The sequence below is a fragment of the Cyprinodon variegatus genome, unplaced genomic scaffold, assembly GCF_000732505.1.
Source record: "Cyprinodon variegatus isolate N-32 unplaced genomic scaffold, C_variegatus-1.0 Scaffold49, whole genome shotgun sequence".
Taxonomy (NCBI): domain Eukaryota; kingdom Metazoa; phylum Chordata; class Actinopteri; order Cyprinodontiformes; family Cyprinodontidae; genus Cyprinodon; species Cyprinodon variegatus.
In genome coordinates, this window is record NW_015150502.1 from 1,655,536 (window position 1) to 1,669,980 (window position 14,445).

The following is a 14,445-nucleotide window of genomic DNA, read 5'->3' on the forward strand; positions in this document are numbered from 1 at the left end:
AAATGCACATGCAGCCTATCATTTTATGTAAAAAAAATATGATGGTTATGAAATCTGACAGCTGCTGGGTGGAAGGGTCTTTGAAGATGCTCCTTAGTGCTTAGACAACTTTAATTGTCATATTGTATACACAGAGTGTACAGCTTCCATTTCTTAAAGTGCAGCAGTGATCAAACTGTGGGAGAAAAAACATTGTGTGAAAAAAAAAAACGCATTTTTATTGAACTTCAGAGCATTAATATATATGGTGCAAATATGCAGTGTTTTGGGTTGGTGTTGTCAGTTTGATGCTGAGTCTGTGACATGCTGTAGAGATTTCTCAACAGTTCAGCTGTCTAATGGTAGTGGGGAAGAAAATGTTTTAGAATCTGCTGGACCTGCATCAGATACTTTGAAGCCTCTCCCCAGCAGGGAGAACAGACCATGGTGGGTCATTTATAATGTTACAGGCTCGGTACACGCAGTGCTGGGATGAAATGTATTTTATGAAGGGAAGAGGTACATAGTGCAATAATGGTGCTGCAGTCTTTAACTAAAGGAAGTGTCTAACTCACCAACAATTTTAGGTGGGAGACATATTCTAGAGATGACTGAAAACCTGAAGGCTAATTTATAAAACAGTTCTTTCATGCACCATCAACCTACACTGGAAGGTCACTTCCCACTGACTTTTTATTAAAAAACTCGCTGGAGGTTCAACAACAGATGAGCTTTCCTATCATAAGTGCCCAACACTGTACCACCCATGGCAAAAAGATATGTGTCAAATATTTGAAAATGCAATTAATCTAGTTATACGTATGATAATAAAGCCTATAGGTAGCTGAAGTCTGCATACAAATAAAGATGTCTTACTTGCTAACCCCCCAAAAGTAATTCTTGCTTGTTTTTTCTTAATGTTCACTAAAACTTACCTTTTCAGGTTAGCTAGTTAGCCTGCAAACTCTTGGTTTTACACAGAGCCCAAACTGCAGCTAATGCTGTTAATAAGTGTAAAACTTCCAGGGGGGTTTCGTAAATAGAACACATCTGGATTCATTAGTTAAATGCATTAAAGAAGCAGAGTGCAGATGTGAAGCTGTAGAGGCTACAGAAGGTTCAGCTATATTAGGGTGTTCCAAATATTGCATTAATGACTGATTAGACACAAAAACATCAACGTTAGAATATCAATCTTATTATTAGTTTTATATCCAAATGAATTCATATTGCTTAATACTATCAATATATACTATCTTCCTTTATTGCTGCGGTTAATTTATGAAGTGCACTGGATGTAATTAGGTTTAAAGCTGCTCACTCCTGCAGCTGATATTGTCAGCCTTTGTTCACTTTAAAAGAAAATAATGCACAACTGAATCACCAGCCTGCAGCTGTTGACTGTAGCTATTTTGCCTTTTTCCTCAATTAGAAGAGACTGAAAGGGAACAGCCAGTCTGTGTTCATTTTCAAATCCAACAAAATACAGAATACCAAGATCTATTCAGACCCAATACTCTAAAAAAATTGGTTTATTTTTTTCATCTTATGCTTTTTTTTTAAATCCATTTTGAATGTTGAAAAGGTGTTGATGAAGAGTACACAGAGCAGCTGCCCTGCAGGTAGGGGATGATATAAGGCAGCAGTTTCATACCCTGTGTTTGAAGCGGTTCGGGTCCCTGCTCTCTTTGCGGCTCAGGTCGATGAAGAAATGCGTCGCTCTGGCTGTGTCCTCTGGAGGCATATCCCACATGATGCGGAAGGAATCACAGGTCACCTCACAGATCTGGATGTTGCAAGGAGTGGCGAGAGGGGCGTCCATTTCTGTCATCTACCGTTATATTAGGAGATAAAAACGCACGGTTAGGCTGATCTAAACACCCTGTGATAGCAGTGCCTTGATCTGTGCAGATTCTTCTTAAACACTGGGACTAAAGTCAGCTCTGAGCAACAGCAGAAAACATCATGGATGAACACATTTCTGACAGAATTTAATGAGACTCTCATTTAGGGATTTATGTGGCAGCTTTTTATTCATTCTTTGAACATTTTTCCACTCCACCTCCCTTTTCTTGCCCTTAACTGACATTTGCAGTTATTACACAACTCCAATACGCTCCCAGCGGAGTGAGTAGCCTCTGTTTTGCCTGTGCATTTCATAATCCACCTACAGCAGTCTCCAAGCAACCACACATTAGCAGCCTCCCTCAATCTTCTCCTGTGATTTTCAAGGAAGGGGTCATAAACAAACTTGGAACTGTCAGCAGGAGCAAAAACTACAGGAAACTCATTCAACATCTCTACCTCCCTGCTGGAATTTTGCAGAGAACGGCCGAACAAGTGAAGGAAACGCAGCTTTGCACAGAAACAACTGGGGAGGTTTGAGCCTCTGTAGCAGCAAGTGATGAACGATCATGTCCTCCTCGCTGCTTGTTTGTTTCAGGTGGCTGCACACAGCCCAGAGCACTGAACTTGGCACAGTCTGCGTTTGTTTATTAGCTGCTGCCTTCTCGCCTCTTAACTGATGGGAAGACTCTTCAGAGGATGCACTTTGGCTGAGTTTTCCCCTGAGGCCTCCACTCCTCTATACTTTTCCAGTAATATTCAGCCATCTGGATGTATGCCATCTTATTTTACAATACAGCGAACTGCGGTTCCTTGAAATGTGCATTTTAATATCGATCGAATGTGATAAACAGGATAAACAAACAAGCAGCACAGAAATATAAAGTGGAAGTAAACGTATGTGTTAACAAGCTTTAACAAAATCTGTGACATGCATCAGTATTCGCATCCCCTTAATCAACACTCCATGTTGTAGATCTTTAATTTATAGTTACCAGCTTTACATGACTAAAGTTAAAATGTTACACGTGCATTTTCTTTCCAAAATAGCTCAAAATCCATTAGACTGACTGTGGACTATCTGTGAATATAGATTTCCGCTTTTGTTGGTTCAGGTTGAAACTTGAAATGGTCAATTACAACACAATAATTTGCTCTGATACATTTGATTCTAGCTCTGGCTGAATGTTTGCTGTCAATGTCCTGCTTAAAGTATTAGACCCAGTTTATTTCCGTACATATGATTTATTTTTCATCCAGGATTATCATCCTTTTAAATCCACTCAACTCTCCATCAACTCTAAAGGTTTGCATGTCTTTGCACATATGTCGACTGATTGTGACCGAAAGGCTTCAATCTTTATAAAGGCTATATTTATAAAAAAACAGAGGAGCTGGATCTCTGCAGCTCCCCCAGTGTTACCAAAGGTCTGCTTCTCTGTTTTCTTCTCTGATTGTCCATCACTTCAGGTGGAGGGTCATGTTTGGGTAGGTTTGCAGGTGTGCTATCCTCTTTACATATTTGGAAGGTCGACGGACCAGTTGTCAGACCTTTAAAGCTGAAAATCCTGGTTTATAACCTAACTCTACTTAACATTGTCTCCCTTTCTGCTGTGTTTTTTGGTCTTCGTGATTCTGTTTGTTGACATTTCTTTTACAAAGTCTAACAGCTGGATTTATAAAGAAATGACATTGCACATAGGTGGACTCCATTATTTACTATTTAGCTTAACTGAGTTTAATGGAGGTAAATTAGATTAAAGAGGACTGAATTCAAATGAAAGCCTCAATTTAAAATTCCATTTTCAATAAACAAAAGTGCATCCTTTTTTATTCTCCTTCTTAACTATGCACTGTTTTATGTTGCCCTATTACATAAAGTCCCAACAACATGCACTGTATCATCTTGTTCAATGCCTGATTTAGCAAGGCATTGTAAATCATGCTCATATTACAGCATCTCTACAACCTAACAGTGCACTTTTTTTCTTGTTAAACGCACGCTTCCTCTGAACATATGCAAATTCAAAGACACTGCTAAAAATAACACGCTGCTTTTGTTGTCTCTGTGATGCTATAAAAGCCAAGCATGTTGTGGAGTCATTTTTTGACCGCTAAGATGCTCTGCAGTCAGGATGATGGACAGGCTGCAGCAGCTCAATAAAGCCTTTGAACTGTGAAATTTCTGAGGTAACCCATTCACACAAGGACCGTGCAGAACGGAGGGGTGCATCACGTGTGTCTTCATGCGTCTGCTTTACAGCTGCTTGCTCTCTTTTCTAACCATGGAGCCTTTTCAGCGACAGAAACTGGGACAGGGAGACAGATTCTCACAGGACCGGTCATCAAAGCCCTACGCCTCTCCGTTTGCACTACTTTTGGATCAGGAACGTGTGAGCACAGTTCAGACATGGGTCTTAATATCATTCAAACCCTTCCACTGCGTGGCCTCATTTGTAGATCAGTGCTTTGAGAAGAAAACCGAGCCAATTATCTCTACTTTAATAGACAGCTGCTCCAAACAAGACAGCTGGTTTTCACTGATAATTACAATGAGTTTCCTCATCATAGATCATCATTTATCAGCTCATGCATGCATGCACTGAGTTACTCATCTCTGTCCAAAACACGCAACGCACAGATATTGACCTGCAGCAATTATGCTAATTAAAATACAAAGCAATTAAAGCATTTTTGGGTGAAATTTAGTGTTTTCAACTGTTTCTGCCTAGAAATAAATCACATTTTGATTTAAAAAAAAAGAAGAAAATAACAGAGTTTTTAAATTGTTTCAAATTCTTTCTTTTAAGTAGAGTTAAGATTCAACATCAGATTAGTGTGACAAAAACATAAAGCTGTTGGTTGCTCTGCACAAATTAAAGCAATAATTGAAAATGATCATAGTCCTATTACAATAGTAAGTAATCAAAATCTTCCCAACTGTAAAAGCATAAGCTGCACATGCATAAGTATGCTACTAAAATGAAAATCATTATAGTTAATTTCTTAATATTTGGTTAAATGTTAGATACTCCTTTAGAGACACACGGGGAGGATGAGGAATTAACAGGAACAAGTTCATAGGTATTGGAATAAAACAACATAGCAGATCTCATGTGAACATTTCAAATCTTGAATAAGCAGAATAGTTTAATCCCTTACTCGTCTGAGGCTCGTATCTGTGATGGGAGATGTTTCCAACGTCACAGCACCGTCTCTTGCTTTCTACTTTCCTCCACTGATGCTGCTGCTGATGTGTCCCTGAGGAAAACTGATTAGAAGGTGAAACAAACGCACTCACAGGCTCCTTTCTGCTTCTTCTTTCTCCTCCTGACTGTTTCTCTCCCCCTGTCACACAAACAGCCTAACCCCCATCCACCCTCCCCTTCATCCCCTCCTCCCAGTCTCATTTCTCCTCTGATCTCTTCGTGGTGTTTACTTTGACTCCCGTTCAGTTGCACAAACAAAAAAAAACATTATCCCCCTGAAAGACAAAAAATCTGTACACTGAAACACGACCACAGCAGGGGGTGCATGCAGAGTCGACCTCGTCAGCATCACGATTTCACCAGCCAACCATACACAACACGTCACCCGGGAGTAAATCCATCCTGAGGTGCAGAATCTGTGCACACACTCACTCCAATGTAGTCTGCACACTCCTCGACTAAATGTCAACTCTAAGTGATGGTGACATTATAGGCACTGGACGTGTAACTGAGAAAGAAGTCATGTTTTACATCCTCCCTTAGCAAATTCACAAGAGATTAACTTCTGATTTCCATCTGAGTGATGCCCCAGTAGATTATGGAGAGTGCCACCAAGACCTAAAAAATATACGTGCCAACTGTTCTGCCATATGGACTAACTCTACAGGGCTTCTCCCCCCACTTCCTGTCCCATCCTACCCAGGGTCCACTGTATAAATCCCAAGTAAGCAGATTTCCACTGGCATTAATTTCATGGAAATAAATTATTATTTGTGCTTCATTTTGGATTCCATTTGAGGAACCGTCCTCAGATTATTATGATAATCTGCTAAAACAATGGATACAAACACAGGATTAAGATAATATAATGATATAGGTCAGACTCAAAGGGAGGGTGCAGTCCTCCCACAGACACACCATTTTTTAGTTTCAAAATGACCATGATATATTACGGTTATTTCACAGACTGTGAGCAGTATTGAAAAGCTTTGCTTATTATCAGGCAAGCAGAGATAACTGATAGCCTCACAGAGTAATTAAGCTGCAGTCATCCATCATCAGTCACAGCATGGCAATCCTTTCCCCAAAACCCTCTGTGTTGAAAAGGTGATTGTATTGTCTTCTTTATGGGGATGTTGGAATTATTTCTCTTTCTCTGACTTATTGTCAAATGTTTAAGTATCATTAGTATATAAAAATGCTCTTATAATCCATGTGAAATGATGATTTTTCTTTTTGGTTTTCTGCTGCTTTGTTTTTATTAATTGTTACTAGGTTTTATAAACGGTATTTTAGCAGGGTGGTTGCAGAAGCTTTTCATAAAGAAATACCCACTAATAACAGTCTTAGGGTGGGGCAGAAAAAAAAGCCAGAAAATGGTTTCAGGTGTTTAGTTTGGCGCTGTGGGTGAAACAGGAAATGTTGAGAACAAAAAGCATATCCTAGTATTTTTAAACATCATAATAACCTGAATATTTATGTTTTAGGCAAAGGGGATTTTTAAACCCCTGAAAATATGGGTGAAAATTATTTAAAATGCTGTAACAGCGCGACTAACTGGGACGCTATGAAGGACCCCTCTTGTTTTTACCCTTTGGCGCCCCCTAATGGCAGGACTTTATTTTGCTATTATCTTCCGCATTCTGATTATTTTTGTCACTATAGGCATAATATTCGTTTTATCTTTTTACATTGTGTACCAGCTTATATGAATATTAGTAGTTATATATAAATAATATTTTTTCATGCATTTTTCGATGGGATTGCTTAAATATCTTATCCCACTTACCTTTTTTAAACCACTTGATTAAATAAATAAGGACCTGTGTAAAAAGAATAAAAAACAACTTCAACAGTATGTACAGCAAATCCACGGTGAGACTACTTTTATTAACATGGTTGAATTGAAAAAAACAAACAAACCACAAAAAAACCTTTATGTTGTCTTTAAAATCAATAGTAAAAGAAGCAATGAAAAAACTAAGACAAATTTAAGGACTTGCTTCAAACAAAACCACTGGCATAAATGGCATTTAAATCCCTGGTAATTAAAAAAAAAAAAGGTTGAACAGAAGCCTTATTTTCAAATTAATACTTTTTTTGGATAGGTTATTTAGAAACATTTTATTATTAATGTATACCCTATATTTACCAGGGTTATAAATACTATCTGGTACATTGATCTTACTCTTTAATTACTATAGAAGAGACACGAAAACATACCATTAGTTTAGAGAATATGTGTATTACTCATCATAGATTAGCAAATGGTTACCCTTTTACACATCTTTGACCAATTTGTTTACATCTGTGACATATTTGAGATGCTCAACATTTTGAAGACAGAAAACGAGTAAAATATTTAAGCTCGAAGACAGAATTTCTGATAAATAGTATTAAAAAAAGTTTTAAATTTTGTTGAATAAATATCTTTTTAATTTATTTTATGTATTTCGAACTTTAAATCATATCTTAAAAAGGAAAACCTTCTCAATGAAATCAAAATCTCCTTGCTGTACTTTTTATGTTCTTTTTCGTAAAAATAACCTCAGTTTTTTAAGAGAAAAATGTTATGCAGAACGCCTCATGGGCTCTTCGTTAAGATCATGTCTGCGTCAAAGTTTGCGCAACAAACAGCCGAATATGCAGGAATATGTGAGCAGCGCAGCTCTGAATCTCGTGAAGTCAGAAACCGGAAGAACAACTCCGTCGTGTCATGGCGCCGTGCGTGACGTCAGGGCTCGGTAACAAACAGCTCGAGCTGCTATCCAGCAGTCTGTGATGAATATCAGGCTGTGAATTAAAATCCAGAAGGAGGATCTCAGAGGAATAACAAGCAGGTAGCCGAAATAAACCGGAATCCATGTTGGATGTGTTTAATGACTTCCTGTAAACTATAGTGCTGACTTCATGTGACTGTCTGTTGTAATATGGCCACGTGTTAGGGATCTTTATTTTGTTTATTAAATGTATAATGTTTTATGATGCATGTAATAAATCATTCCATGCCTATTAGGAGTCACATTGTTGGGTAAAAAAAAGCAAAAAACGGTAGATTAAATAGATCATTTTGTTTACAGTAAATAATATCTCCTTAAATCAATGATAACTTGTTTGTCTTTTCCTAAACTTAGTTTAGTTTTTGATTCCTTTAATGGATAATAGCAGTTTGAACTTTGATCTAAACTGTTATAAAAGTGTCTAACCTTAAATATCTGTGCACACTGTGTACATCCACCATTTATTACTCACACGATCATTAAAAATACTATTATTATAATACATTATGCAGCTGTGATGCTGTATATTGTGCATTTCATCCCAGTATCTTGCAAGCAACAGTAAAATCTATGATGAACTCAATTTGTTTTTATTAGAAATTAAATAACAAGATGTAAAGTCCCAATAAAAGCATTTTGAAGGGAGTAAAATTTCATAAAACTTTGTTCATCCACTAAAATGTAAAACCAGTTATGTGGGGTTAAAGGTTAAGACTGCTTGTTTGAACTGGTAATGTTAAACTGGGCGGTGGTTCTGTTTTCTTTATCTACCTGTCCACACCCGTACCTTGGATTATAGAGAAACGTCTGCTTTTCATGGCAGCATTTAGTTTGTTTACTTTCACATATAAAGAAACAAAATAAGGCGTCTAATTTAATTCAGGTTCGATTTAAATGTTTGCAAAATCAATTCACAAATACAAGAAAATGCAAAAATTATTCCATAATGCCGGTAGAGTGGAAGACTATGCCTGGCCTAGATGTTTCCCTTTTTTCATTTTCACACAGGAACCCATTGGAACAAGTATAAGAAGAAGAGTAAACTGTAAAGAATAAAGTTGAATTTCTCCTCAGTTCAGGATGGCAGACTCAGGAGGCCACGGTGGTCAGCGGGCTCCGGCCCCTGGAGGCAGCGGCAGCGTAGGACCGCTGATGGGTCGTCGACCGCCAGCGGGCATCTCTCCGGGCCGTCTTCCAGCCGTGCGATCCAGAGACCTGACACTAGGAGGAGTAAAGAAGGTAATCTCCTGTAGATCATCTTTGGATGGCATGTTTTAATTGACCATTGGGGAGGAAACCATTGAATTGGAAACAAATTGATAAGATTTCCACTCATTTAAAGTGTCCAGTTTTCGCAAAGCTGTGACCTGAACTGACTTCTCGTTTAAAGCAAATGGCATCAAAGAATATAAGAACAGCAGTGAGAATATTTTTTTAGTAATTATTAATTTTAGAAGCACTTTATATTTTTAAAGTTGGACATTAATGATTACAGTGTTTAACGTCTATACCAGCTGTTACTGCTTTAACTATTACTAAAACATCAGCTTTCCTACAACTAAACTCTGAAATAAAGCTGCTGATATATCCAGCACGTTCCAACACAAACATGGGTGAAAAGCTTACAAAAACAAAACACACCCTTGCTGCACCTCATTCAGCCTTATTGTTAGCTGCTCAAAATGTTGCTCTCTCCCCCCACCTGACATCTCTCGACTTTTCTCAGAAAATAAGTCAGCTTTGATTAGTTTCTTGTGTCGCTGTGCTTCCATCTGACCTAATTTTTAGAACCTCGCTGATGATAAAAATCTCAAACTTTGATTTCGCCTGTTGCTATCAGCCTCGAGTTAGCACTGAGGTTTGAAACATTCATAGATCAAAGAAAGAGGTCAGATATTTGAGTTTCCAGTTGGCTGGTCTCCTGTAAGAGATGTAGCTTATTCAAGCAAACATCCGATTTCTCCATGATACTTTATTTTTAACATAATTTAAACAACATAAGGCCCACTTTGATATATAGAAAAAATAAAAATTGGATGCTGTAAAATGATGGCACCGGCTGAATTTTTATTTTTTATTTTAGAATAGACCCTATAGCACTAGTGTACATCTATATAATACAGGAAACTGTTTGAGTGATGTGATAATAGATGGTAGATGTTTAAAGAGATTGAGGTTTCCATCTTATTTACTTCAGGCCTTTTATTTAGGGACGCACAGATATGAAAATCTGGGTCAATATCTGATAATAATATTAACATTATGGCGAATAAACAATTATATCCCCCTACCTTTAGACACCATTAAAGACTGATCAAAGTGCTGAAATTGTTTCTCTGCTTCAGGTACACAACCACATTCCTGTGCTTCATTACACCAGTGTCACATGACCAAACAAACACCACATGACCAGTAATCTCCTCCTGAAACAAAAACAGCAGCTACATACAAATGAATATATTTTTTTTATATCGGCCCGGTTTTATTTATTGGATCGATGCAGATATGCTTAGAAATTATTAACAGTGGTCGATACCGATATCAGTGCTTATATGTGATGCAGCCCTTCTTTTATTAAAGAAGAAATCACCTCATCCTCCTTCTGATTAGTAATACAGTTATGGTGAGATTCATAAGAAGGAGAATAATCTGCTTAATATCATTTTCTTTTAATTTATTTCTCTGTTTTAACCATTCTCCCCCCATTGATTGTGACTCATCTGAAACTAAAGGTGGGCCTCTTTACTTTTGTTCCAGTGAGAGAATTCATCTGGAACCAGAATATATTTGAAATTAAGTGAATTACTGTCTGATCTCTAACCAGTGTCTTTGTTTATGCTTTTAGAAAATCTTTACCCCCAACATCATTGGCCGAAAAGTCAAAGAAGAGTGAGTTCAGAGGAGCTTTAAATTAAAAAAAAAGTGTTTCTTTGTTTTTCTGACTTCTTAATGGCTGTCTGTTTTATTACAACAGACCAAAGGTCGAAGGTGGGCCGAGGCGAGAGCAGAGGGGCACTGAGCGAGGTCGAGGCCCAAGAGAGAGGGGCAGGGGCCGCGGGCGTAGCGAGGTCATCCAGTCTCACTCCATCTTTGAGCAGGGGCCTGCAGAGATGATGATGAAAAGAAGAGGTGGGGCTGGAGCTGGACAGGCAGCTAATAATGAATTCATGCCGGTGTCTTTTGCATTGATGTAAAAGGAGCTCATCATCCCACACAGGAGGCTACGAGAGTGAAAGAGATGCACCGAGCATGGGACCCTCACCCATCATCAACATTAAGAAGGAGAAGAGGGAGACTGAGGAGGAAACCAAAGAGATTCTGCGCAAACTTGAGCGAGAAAACGTGAGTCCATCGGTGTTCAGACCACTGTTTTCTCTGTTTCATTTTGTGGCTAACTCTGTGTTTATTAAGGCAAGGAAAGGCAAATTTATTTTTTATAGCACAATTCAGTACAAAGATAATGCAAAGTGCTTTACATGGTTAAAATATAGGAAAATAAAACACAATCAGAGCAAGTAGAAGAAAAAAATAAATAAATAAATAAAAAAGATGCAGAAACAAGAAAGAACATTAAAAGCAGTTGGACTAAAGAAAATAAAAAGAAAAGAAATGAACTAGTCATGTTTCAGTAGAACTTTTTAACTAGAACAGTCGAAGGCAATCCTAAACAAATGTGTTTTTAAACTAATTTAGTTCATAGACGACCCTTTCCTGAGGAGTGAGCAGAAGAGCTGCCCTGTCCAGCTTCCCTTGGCTGTGTCAGGGTGGGGATTCAAGGAAGAATTCAACAGTGCTGCTGTTAAAATAGAAAAGACAGACCTGGATGAAGCCACGGACCCTTCAGTTGAAGGTGGGTGCAAAAGTATCAGGGCCTCATGCATCTGATCAGATTCTAAAACCTGAATTAATGCTCTTATCAACTTTGCAAGTCTGTGTGCAATGTTATTATCATAGGTGCATGCATAAAGATTCTGTCTGAACACATCTACAGTGAAACAAGAGCCAGAGGAAGTGGAGATAAAACAGGCTGAAGCCACTTTCAGGCCTCCTCCTCTCCCTGAGCCTGAAGTTCTTCCTGACCTGCTGCACAAATGGAGTCTGAGCAAAGGGGAGGAGCTGTTCTTCATCCAGCTGCCCGACTCGCTGCCCGGCCAGCCGCCCACCAAGGAGCACAAGCCGATAAAAACCGAGGTTCAGTCGGAGGACGGTCAGTCCGTGCTTCTGAAGACAGAGTCACAGGTAGATGAAGGAGGCGGTGATGTTTTAATCCACGTGGACGGATGTTGGTCACATGTATAACCATTTCATGGATTTGCTACAGGAAGAGGTAGCCGATGACAACAGCTGCAACTTGAAAGATCTGAGGGAGGGTGTTGTTGGAAAGATGCTGGTGCGAAAGTCTGGCCGGGTGCAGCTCATCCTGGGACAAGTGACCCTCGACGTGTCTCTAGGGACAACGTGCTCTTTCCTACAGGTATTATGGGTTACCTATCGCCTTAATCTAATTTATTTAATCATGTAAATAAATATCACATCCTTTCTAAACATTTTCTGCTATACCAATTTTCTTTTCAGGAGCTGGTTTCTGTTCAAGCAGCCGAAAGATCTGGAAACCTGACAGTATTGGGGAACATCAGACACAAAATGGTCTGCTCTCCTGACTTTGAGAGTCTGCTGGAGAACAGGACATGATAGTTGTTCAGCCAGAGGGGCTCTGAGCTGCCTCTGACACATTAGATATATTTAATAAGAAACTTAAACTTATGTCTGAATAAATTATGCAGCCGACCAATTTGCCTTTTAGTTTTTTCAAAGTTGCTATAATTACATAGATATACATGGACTGTGAATATTTTAGATTTATTGCTCATAATGGACATAATGTTTGGTGGTTATAGGCTTGAGTGCCAAGTTTTGTTGCTCTTTACCTGACAATGATGTACATGGTTATAAATATGTTAATAAAAAAAAAAGTATTATTGCTATATCAGATCAATTACGGATTACTGAAATTACAGAAATATTTTCAGAATACTTGTTTTTTTCAATCTTTTTTTATTATTAGCTATTTTTATTTCTGTTAAACAATTCCATTCATGTTCTGAAGAGAAAAAAACAATTCTAGTTTTAAAAAAAAGGCTTTGCCTTGTGGAACAATGTCCTGCTGCTCTAAAAATAGGAAATACACTCAACTGAAAATTGAAACTCATAGTGCTTGGCAGTAAAATAAATTGAAATCGACAAAAGTAATAAAAAATAAAAATGATTTAAAAAATGGAGTTCATGACATTGATTTGGAGTAAATATATAGTAACTTGAATTATTGGTGTTAATTTATAATTTTCTTTAAAGGGAAGGTACACAAACTTGCAAGTAAAAAAAAGTTTGAACACAGCATTTTGATACAAATATGCTATTTTTTAAATGAAGATAGCTAAAGACCTTATTTTTTTCAGCTGATGGTTTATTTTCTACAAAACGTCTTTGGTATAGAAGCAGCCTTTCTGGTGTTGATAATCTAATTAAAAGTCAGAGCAGCAGTCTGTTATATAGCCCCTCATGCTTGGCCATGACTGGTTTTATTCTGCCAAATTGATCTGACTCCTAGATATGTAGAGAACATATTGAGATTAAAAAAAAAAAGTGACAATAGAGCCTTTAAGCAGAGAAGCGAAAGCAGTGCAAGATTTTCTAATAATCCAACCCATATAAAAAAAATAAATAAACAAATACTTGAAAAGAATCTCTGTAATGAATTTCCACTTTAGTAATTAAACTAGTTCCATAAATTAACATTTCAATAATATTCGGTTGAATGTATGGCACCTGATAGCTTTATATCCAATTTTATTTTAATGACTATATTTTCATGACTTGGTGAATTGTGGCATTTTTAGACCCTGACGACTTATAAATCTTATTGAAAATTCAAAGGGAAATGTGGGAATGGGGATATTCATTCCAGACTTTAATTGTATGCATGGAAAAGATGAACAGACATTTTATCTATATACACAGTAGAAATGGTAGCAATTATTATTAGTTTACAGTGGGTGGAGGAGGTTAGACCGGACTGGGTGGACAGATTCTAAAGCTGCAATAGAAAGCATTCAATCAGGAGGAAATAATAGACCTTGATGATGACCTTGTACTAGAAATTCATCAGAGTTTGTTTAGGCTATTTAGGTATGGAATAGATGTTCAGTTCTGTTGGGTTCCAGCACATGAAGGGGTGAGAGGAAATGAAATGACAGATAAGATAGATAAAAAGGCTTTAGGAGAGCAGAATATAGATCAGATTCCATTTGGGAAAGGTAAAGGTAAATCAATAATTAAAAAGAAAGAAACAGAATTGTGGCAAACAATATGATATGAAGATAAGAAATTAAGAAGATTATATAGGGTTCAAAAACCTGTATTTGTTAAAAATTATGGAGAAAGAAGGATAAGGAAAGAGGTAATTTATACTGGATTAAGAACTGGACATACCTACTTGGATGAGTTTTTGTTTTTGTACTAAGGAAGAGAAATAATGATTTATGTGAGTGTTGTGAAAGAAAAGAAAATGTGGATCTTGTTTTGATGGATTGCATTAAATATGGAACTGAAAGAGAGAGGATGAGGAAAGTAAT

The 14,445-nt window shown here is 37.6% G+C and overlaps 2 protein-coding genes across 2 annotated transcripts in view; one reads left to right on the forward strand and one right to left on the reverse strand.

Moving 5' to 3' along the window:
* LOC107082282 (phytanoyl-CoA hydroxylase-interacting protein-like) overlaps positions 1-5,167 on the reverse strand; it is a 10,491-nt gene extending 5,324 nt beyond the window's left edge. Inside the window, exons 1-2 of the mRNA XM_015370882.1 lie at positions 4,987-5,167; positions 1,634-1,810 (exon numbers count right to left, since the gene is read on the reverse strand). Of these exons, the coding sequence (XP_015226368.1) occupies positions 1,634-1,810 (177 nt within the window). The 5' untranslated portion in view covers positions 4,987-5,167. The remainder of the gene's footprint in view (positions 1-1,633; positions 1,811-4,986) is intronic.
* A 2,571-nt stretch (positions 5,168-7,738) lies between these two features.
* On the forward strand, positions 7,739-13,004 carry polr3d (polymerase (RNA) III (DNA directed) polypeptide D, 44kDa). The gene is made up of 9 exons (XM_015370883.1): positions 7,739-7,873; positions 8,888-9,052; positions 10,659-10,702; positions 10,788-10,942; positions 11,031-11,155; positions 11,507-11,663; positions 11,805-12,052; positions 12,135-12,287; positions 12,389-13,004. The coding sequence occupies exons 2-9, from the start codon at positions 8,894-8,896 to the stop codon at positions 12,503-12,505; spliced, it is 1,158 nt and encodes a 385-aa protein (XP_015226369.1). The 5' UTR covers positions 7,739-7,873; positions 8,888-8,893; the 3' UTR covers positions 12,506-13,004.
* The last annotated feature ends 1,441 nt before the right edge of the window (positions 13,005-14,445 follow it).